Genomic DNA, 9309 nt, shown 5'->3' on the forward strand with positions numbered 1-9309 from the left:
CATTTTTGTATATTTTATTATACCCTTTGTTTATGAGGAAACTGAGACTTGAGGAAGTTAAATGCCTCACTCAAAGACGTAAAACTCATGTCGGATGACAAAATGCCTGCTTTCAAAGACAGGATTATACTGCTTCCCCATGAAAAACACAGATAGATGGCATATGAAGCCATGGGAATTAGTAGGTCATCCACAAAGGGTACAATTTAAATGGGAACAAGAAAAGCCAAAAAATGGAATTCTAAGGAAGCCACATTTCCAAGGTGAATTGAGTAAGACGACAAAGGCAAAAGGATCTACTGAGCGGCCAGAACAGTTTCTAAAAATTAGAAGTATGGTATCTCAGAAGTTAGGGTAAGAAGAGAGTTCTAGTCCACAAAGGGAAATGTTGCATATATCATGTGGGATGAAGAGTTTACAATTGGAGGTCATTGATGATCTTAGAGCAGTTTATAGGGAAGTCAGGCTGTAGTGGTTTAGGAGTGAGCTGGAGCTGAGGAAGTAGAAGCAAAAGGTATAGGCTACTTTTCCAGAAATTTTGCAAAGTAGAGGGGGAAAAAATAATGCCATATACATAAGTAAGGAATTTATTAATAATATTATTAAGTAATTGATAATTCTCTGCTCCCATATTATTTCTATTTTACACATTCACCATTTCTCTGGATATCTCTGTCTACCTCTATTAATACCAGCATCCCTTTCCAAGTCTGCCATGCCTGGAAGCATTGAATTTTGTTTATTTTGGTTGTGGATGGACTTCTTGTATTTATTAGGTGCTTTGAATGCCTCAGGTGATTCTGCCTTTGAAGGATGGGCCATAGACCTCCTCCACCCCCACCCAACTCCATCGTCTGTTTTCCACAAAGATAAGAATTCGCTTCTCAGACCAATTCAGCAAAGCATGCAACTTCAACTCTGTCTACCTAGCTTCCTCCCTCTCCTTCCCCGCCCCCAAATTCTTGGTGGGCAGATCAGGGAGAGGAGCTGCCACTCCAAACCTTCTGGGATATAACGTCCCAGATGGGGAATCTCTTTGGTTTTGCAGTAAGCTGAGATCTTTCCTTGCCAGCCTCATCAGTCCAGCTCTTTCTCAGAGGGGGCTGGAGAGTGATCAACACCGCCGTCCACCTGTGCACAGGAAGATGCCTACAGCCACACCAACGATGATGAAACTGCCCACCAGGACACCCAGGACCAGAGAGGTGTAGGAGCGTCCTGTTTGGCTCCCTGCAGAACATGCACAGAGTTAGCCTGAAGAAATACCCCTGAGATTCTTGTCCATGGTTTGAGTCAAACCCTAAAGGATTTCTACCCCAAAGGAAGAGGGCTAGTTCTCTTAAGTGACATAAGCTGTATATACTCTGTCTCAAACCCCCAGCCTTGGGCCTCCTATTGCTCAAGGTATCCATCCTTTAGGTCTATCCATTTGCATGGAACCCACTCAATACACAGGCCCATTCCTTATCCCGTCATACCTTTTGAGTTTTTTGAAGCATTGTGTTCCTGCACGTACTGGACACAGGTGTCTTGCAGGAATTCTCGCAGTTCGTACCGAGTACGATTGTAGGAGTTGAGCTGATGCAGAGTGTAGGTGACCACTTTGGAGGGTACCGGGGGCCCTGCCACCCATAAGGCTTTCTCTGGCTGGAAACTCACAAAGGAGCTCTCATTCACAGCCACTTCAAAGAAGACGTGGGCTGGAGAGCCCTCAGGAGGCAGCTCACAGCCCAGGGAGCAGCGAATGGTCAGAGGAACTGTGGATGGGGGGATTCAGGGTGAGAGTGCTGCGTAGGAAGGGCGCCAGGTGTGGGAGGATGTCCACCAGGGGGAACATGAACTTTTGGGGTTTAGGGTGGATCAGGGACAGGGTCTAGCAACAGGTCAACCCCGAGGCCATGCAAGAACAGGGCCTGACAGAGGGCCCGCAACTAGGACACTCACTCCTCTTCAGGCTCCCACCCTGCGATCAGCGAAGGCAGGTGCCTGACACCTGGGCTCCTCAGAGCGGGCCAACCCACGAGGCACCGAGCTATCCAAGAGACCCTCCTGGAACCCCGCCCCTTACATGAGGCCCCGCCCCGTTTCCCCAAGGCCCGCCCTCATCGAGTCCCTCCCACAGGCCCCCCCCCGCCCCCACCAGGGCCGCCCCCGCCCCCGCCCCCTCCGCGCTCGAGCGCCGCTCACAGTTCACGCGCCGCTCCTGGTGCACCAGCCGCACGAGCAGGTTGAACTCGTCCAGGTAGGTCTTCAGGCGGCGCTCTCTGCGCGCCCAGCTCTCGGGCTCCTCCAAGGGCTGCAGCTGGAGGATCGTGACGTTGGTGCCCTGGCCTTCCAGCACGTGCGTCGTTAGTCCCCCCAGCGACGCGTTGCCCCGGTGCCACACCTGATAGGGGTCGCGGAAGTAGGAGATCTGCAGCATGTGGAGGTTCCGAGGGCCTGAGGACAGGTGTCAGCGCGTCAGGCCTTGGGCTGGCGTGAAGCTGAGATAATAATCCCCTACCAAAGGCGGGCCGCCCACCCTCTCGGCCATTCATAAACTATAAAGTGTTCTTCCACCCATCCTCCCATAACCCTGTCAGGAGAGCAGGACAGGGATTATTATCTCTGTTTTACAGATAAGGAAACTGAGGCTGGAAAGAGCAGAAGCCATTTGCCCCAGGGTAATCCAGTCAGTGGAAGAGCCACAACGATCTTTCTCACCCCTAACTACCCCCATTTCGGGTTGGTCAACAAATCCTGACCTACAATAAAATCCCATTCCATCTCCTGTTCTCTCCTGTCCTCTGCCACTGCCTTACTTCAGGCCTCATGGGTTCTCATCTGGACTGGGGTAGTAACGTCCTTCCTAATCCCTCTGCCCTCATTGTCAGTTTCACTCCTTCCAATCTGACCTCCGTCTTCTCCCAGAAATAAGATTATGCCCTTCTCCTACTTAAAATGCTCCAGTGACACACTCCCCTATCACTAGTAATAGTAATAATAGCTATTAAGTACTTATTATGAGCCAAGCACTGTACCTACACACATTATTATTATCTTATTTGTGCTTTCCTCCCATTAGGTTAATGCAGTGGCTACTGTTATTAACCTCAGTCCGTAAGGGAGCAGGCTAAAATGTTTAGCAGAACCAGGGTTTGAGCACAGGCTGTGTGAGTCCAGCACTTTTAACCACTCAGCCATATTGTCTCCGCATAGGAGAGCTGTCCGCAGAATGACATCCAAAGTCTTTAGCTTGGCATTTGAGGCTGCAGGAGACCAGGTCCCATCTGCCTTCTCTGGCCTCTTCCTGTACTTCGATATAGTAAACTACTTGGAGTTCCTCATGCTGCCTTTTGGTTAAAATCAATAGCATGTCAGGGTTGCTCTGCCTCCAGGCAAACTTCTATTCGTGCTTTAAGACCCCATTCTGTTGCCCTCTCCTTGGAGAAGTTTTCCTAATGCCTCTCCTCTTTACCTTCCCAGATACAGTGGGTCTGTTTCAATGATTCCAGATTCCATATAACTGTCTCGAAATACACAGACTATTCCAGGCTCCCCTAGGCTATAGAATCATGTCTGATTATCTCTGCCTTCTACCCCTATTAAAGGCCTGGCACAGGATTGATGCCTCGAGAGTCCATGAGAGAATGAGTCTGGCACTGTCATTCTGTGTGTGCATGTGTGTGTGTGTGTGTGTATGTGTGTGCCTTGTCCTTTGTTTGCATATGAAAAGTTATGCTCTGTGTCTGCAGATGTGAATAAGCAGATCTGCGTGGGTAACCCTAGATAAGGTTCTTAACTGCCCTGTGCCCAATTTCCTCACGTCTAAAATGGAGAGAATCATGCTGCCCACCGTAGTAGAGATATCTTGGGGGTTAGATGAGTCAGTGCATGTATTAATGGTAGTGAGCGCTCCCAAAATACTGGTGAATTGCTCCCTTTCTGAGGGGAAGACTGGAGCTCTGGAGATTGCAGGAAGGGGAAGAGGAGGTGGGTCCCTGTGCCATCACAATACAGGGCAATGATTCCTTTCTTTGCTTATACAGCTACCTGTGAGTTCTCCCATGGACCATGGCTTCTCTTCCCCAGACTTTCCCCCGCTGCCTGCCACCCGTCTTCCACCTTCTCTGATCTATTTTGCCTTGCTTCCCTCAGCCCTAGCCTCTCCAGTGGCTTCCCATTCCTTCCACCTGTCATCTCTTCCCAGAGTCTCTTCCCGTCTTCCCTGGACTCACGCAAATCCACATCACCCTCAGCACTCCCTCTCCAGACTCATCCCCTCTTCGCAGGGCTAATCCTCTTGCTCTTTTTACCCGTCCCTTCCCATTTCTCCAGTCCTGTTTCCCCAGCCTCTTCCATCACACCCCTCCCCGGGGCAAACTGTATCTCCTCACCTTGGCTTTGAGACACAAATCAGTCCCCAGGACCCTTCCTGCCCTATAGAGAGATCAGGCTGGCTGCAGGCACCAGCACTGCAGAAATATTCCTCTGGTCCTCCCCCTGTACCCAGGCTGCGAGTCTCCAGAACCATCCTGAGGAAGGAGATGTGCCCCTGACTCACCATCTGAGGCTTCCTGGCTACAAAAGGCCCAGCTGGGCAGGAGCAGCAGACACAGCAGTGGCAGCAATGTTGTCAACATCCTGGCGCTGAGGTTCTTACCCCACCTGGGATCCTGACTCGGCAGGCAGGGGGCTCAGGCTGGCTGCAGCCTAGAGGGGAAAGAAGTAAGGACTGTCTGGAAGGGGAGGAGGCTGGAAGGTAGCCAGGGGATAGGAGGAGGAAGAGGGCGGCAGGCTTATAAAGTGTTATTCCTACCCTGTCTCATTTCCTACTAGGGGGCTGGCCTCCCTCTTGCCCTTCCCCTGCCCCACCCTACATCGGCCCTCATGCCCAGACCTGCTTTTCCCTTTTCTCTGGGCCTCTTCCAACAGGGAGCGGAAAAAGGGGGAGTCAAGTTCAGAGAGAAGTTCTGCCCTTGCTGAGTCAGGGGGGTGGGGCATCTGCTTTCAACTTAGAGTGGACTCTAGGGTGTAGATAGAGATCAGCAGATTACTGATGGGGAAACTGAGGCTCAGAGAGGTGCAGAGACTTTCCCAAAGGAAGTTTATATGTCATGGTGGTAACAGATGGGGATTAGAGTTTAGTTTACCAGTATGCTGGCTACATTTTATCAGGATTTTAAGTAAATAGTAATTACACAATCAGGGATCTTACTCTCAGAAATACATAGTTACAAAATGAGTATAAAACAGCTCACTACAGTGCTGTTTGTAGTAGGAGAGGATTATGAACAATCTAAATCTCATCAGTGGATTTGTCACTTAAAGCAATATTTTTCAAACTGAGGTCACAATCTACTACTGGATAATGAAAACAGTTTAGCGGGGGTTTTGTTTTTGTTTTTATGAAATAGAACAATAAGGATTTTCAGTACCTCATCTTGGATCAGAGTAAGCATTATTTCATGAAATATTTGTTCAATTGTATACATGTGTGTTTCAGTTTTGTGCTTGTATGTTTCTGTGATGGATTTTGAACAGCAGTTTAAAATGTATTTCTTGGATCCCTGGGTGGCGCAGCGGTTTGGCGCCTGCCTCTGGCCCAGGGCACGATCCTGGAGACCCGGGATCGAATCCCACATCAGGCTTCCGGTGCATGGAGCCTGCTTCTCCCCCTGCCTGTGTCTCTGCCTCTCTCTCTCTCTGTGACTATCATAAATAAATAAAAAATCAAAAAAAAAATTTAAAAAAAAAATAAAAAAAAAATAAAATAAAATGTATTTCTTACTCTGGGAAGCAAGTGGAAAAATTTGGAAGTCACCCCCTGAAACTATGGTAATCCATATTGTGGAATACTATAAAGTAGTTTAAAAAAAAACCTCCCCTCCCTAATCTCCACTCTATTTTCATATTAATATTACCTGAAATTATATTATTTATTCATGTACATGTTTATTATCTGAATGTCCCAGCAGAATATGAGACCCAAGAGGTTGTCCATCTTGTTTGCTACTGTGCTTAGAATAGATCACATAATAAATAATAATAAATATAAATAATAATATCAGCTAACAGGTGACTGAATGAGATAGTTAAGATATGCATAAATCTCTAAGAGTAAGTTGCAGGATATTAGGTACATTAGGTTTAGAACCATTTATTTGTCAACCACATACATGACAACTAAACAACCTATTTCTTTATGAGAGTAAAAGAATCTGAAAGGATGTACATCAAATATAGCAGTGATTTATCTCGAGTGATTTATTATCAGAGAGGAGCCTGAGGTTAAAAGTATATATGTGTGTATGTGTAGGGGGTGTTTGTGTGTGTGCACATCTGTATATGTGTGTATATGAGTGTGTGTATGCATGTGTATGTGCAAGTATGCATGTATATATGTGCAGTGTGTAAACATGTGTGTGCATACATGTCTAAATGTGTATGTGGGTGCTGTGTGTATGTGTTAGGGATGGCAATTCTGTGGAAGGCCTTTTCAGTCTATTTTGTGAAGGGTTTTATCACTCTATCTGTATTGTTTGAAAATTTTGCACCTAAAATGTGGTGATATAGCTTATGTTGAATTAAAAATAAAAGTTTAAGTAATAAATTATGGTGGAAGAAGGTGGCATATCATCTGAGTTGATGTACTGACATGAGACATTGATAAGTGAGAAAGGGAAGTGTGGAATGATGTACAAGTATAATTCCATCTAGTTTTGGCTTAAAAGCTTACTTCTGTCTAAGTAATACATATAATTCCATTTTCATATTTTAAAAAAATCTATGTGTATATCTGTGTATTGGTATTTACATAGGAAGAATACTGGGGGGGGTGCTCTCAATAGAGATTAGCTTTGGGAAATGTGATTGGATAAAGGGATGAGGTGGGAGTTTTAATTTCTTTGTTTTATACACTGTTCCTTGGGGGGAGAGTTGATGTCATAGTGGAATCAGGGCAAACCCTAGTCACATATCAGGCTCCCATTCTCTGAACCGAATATATGCAATTGTCCATGCTCACCTCTCAATCATTTTCGACGAGCTTAGAAATAACCAAGTCAGCTTGCCAAAATGGTCTAGTCAAAAGAAGCATGGTGGGCCTTGTTTCCCTGGACTGGGACTCAGGAAAAGTAGACGGCCTTAAAATCACTGCCAGTTATACTGTCTTGGCTTTTACTAAAACAATTATGATAAAACATTCCATATTTGAAGAAGTTTTTTCATGCCTAAAGAATTTTATCACAAACATATTTGTCCTCACTACCCAACAGAAGAAATAAAATATTACCAATATAATTGGAGACCCTTATACTCCTTCCTGGTTGTGCCTTTCTCTCACTGCCCCATCACGAAAGAAACCATTAATCAGAATTCACTAATTCTCATTTTCTTATTTCTGGATACTATATTACATGTGCATATATCCTTATACAATATGTAATGGTGGTTTGCATATTTTGAGCTTTGTATAAATAACATTGAAGTGCACTTATTCCTCTGCAACTTACTTTTTTCACCTAATATATTAATACAATTCATCCAAGTTGTTATATGTAGGTTCATTAATTTTCCCTGCTTTATGATGCCATCTTATGAATATACCACAATGTATTTATCCATTCTCCTGTTACAGTTTTTTCCCCCATTTTTTGCTATTACAAAGTGTTGGTAATGACTTTCTTGTACGTTTTTTCTTTTCTTTTAAAGATTTGATTTATTCATGAAAGACACAGAGAGAGAGAGGCAAGACATAAGCAGAGAGAGGAGCAAGCTCCCTGCAGGGAGCCCGATGTGGGCTCCAGGATCTGGAGGTCTCAGGACTCCAGGATCATGCCCTGGGCTGAAGGCAGGCCCTCAACCGCTGAGCCACCCAGGTGTCCCTTATGCATGTCTTCTTGTGCATATATGGGAGAGTTTTTGTAGGTGCAAACATGGGAGTAGAATTGCTGAGACATAGGTATATTCATATTTAATTTTACTAAAAATTGCCAAAATGTTTTACAAAATGGTTGGGCCAATTTACATTCCCAAGAGCGCACAAGGATTTCCCTCACTCCGTATCCTTGCCAACCCTTGGTATTGTCATATGGTTGGGTGTAAAATGGCACTTCATTTTGGTTTTACTGTGCTTTATCTGATTCCTAGTGAGTTTGCATATTTTTGCTTCCTTGAGACCCTGGAGGATGCCTTGGGATGGAGAGTAATAAAGTATATGATTGAACCAATTTATTTATTTATTTATTTATTTATTTATTTATTTATACCAATTTAGAATTGAGTGCTGTCCCTCTGATCTATGCAGGTATGGCCTACATCACTGGGGTTAACGTGGTCCACACCACCATCCACAGAGCTAATCACAGACAGGTCTTTCCCACCAAGCTCAGATCTGTCACAGACAGAGATGACAACAAAATAGTTACATCCCAAGCACCCTCCATACATACCAGTACCCCAAAAATCAAAGAGCAAAGGTAACGATTATTATTATAGCCAACATTTATAGTGGGCCAGGAACTGTGTTAAGCTCTTTACATAAATAATGTCACTTTATCTATATGCCAGCCCTTCAAAGTGGGTTTCATTAATATCACCGTTTTACTAATAAACTGAGGCTCTAAGAGTGTGACTTACCTAAGGTCACGCAGCAAAAACTAAAATATGAACCCATGTTTCTCTGATGCCAAAGTTTGTGAATTCAACCACCACATTAGTGTCTCAAAAGTTTTTGGGGCATCACTCTCCATCAGTACATTTTTTGGGGGGATCCCTGGGTGGCTCAGTGGTTTAGCGTCAGCCTTCAGCCCAGGACGTGATCCTGGAGTCCTGGGATCGAGTCCCACATCAGGCTCCCTGCATGGAGCCTGCTTCTCCCTCTGATTGTGTCTCTGCCTCTCTCTCTCTGTGTGTCTCTCATGAATAAATAAATAAAATCTTTAAAAAAATACATTTTTAACACATACTTCCAACACTCCTGAATATTTATGTTATATACAATATAAAACATGCCAAAAATTCATACTGGGTGCTAGGCCTTTATCTTTTTCTCTGGGGCAGATAGCACCAGGCTCTTTGTCTCCATGTTGCAGAGGAGATAACTCACGTCCAGAAAGGCTAAGTAACTTGCCCACGGTCACACATCATGAAAGCGCAGAGCTGGGATTTGAACTCCAAAACAAAGAGGTGTGGGTTTGGGTACAGGGAATGTGAAGAGAGTGTTGGGGGTGCAGAAACTGGTGAGTGGGGCCAGCTTGAGGGCATCCCCCTTTCCCCTTCGACACTCAGGGTTGGGATGGGGAAGGGAAAAGACAGGTTGTAGAGTCA

At 45.1% G+C, this 9309-nt stretch overlaps 1 protein-coding gene across 1 annotated transcript; it reads right to left on the bottom strand.

Moving 5' to 3' along the window:
• Positions 1-571: 571 nt before the first annotated feature.
• Positions 572-4783, bottom strand: PROCR (protein C receptor). Its single transcript, XM_055307540.1, has 4 exons — positions 4544-4783; positions 2188-2439; positions 1479-1757; positions 572-1230 (listed from the first exon to the last, which is right to left on the bottom strand). The coding sequence occupies exons 1-4, from the start codon at positions 4620-4622 to the stop codon at positions 1115-1117; spliced, it is 726 nt and encodes a 241-aa protein (XP_055163515.1). The 5' UTR covers positions 4623-4783; the 3' UTR covers positions 572-1114.
• Between the last annotated feature and the right edge of the window lie 4526 nt (positions 4784-9309).

Source organism: Nyctereutes procyonoides, unplaced genomic scaffold (genome assembly GCF_905146905.1).
Source record: "Nyctereutes procyonoides isolate TBG_1078 unplaced genomic scaffold, NYPRO_anot_genome, whole genome shotgun sequence".
In the NCBI taxonomy this organism is placed as follows: Eukaryota; Metazoa; Chordata; class Mammalia; order Carnivora; family Canidae; genus Nyctereutes; species Nyctereutes procyonoides.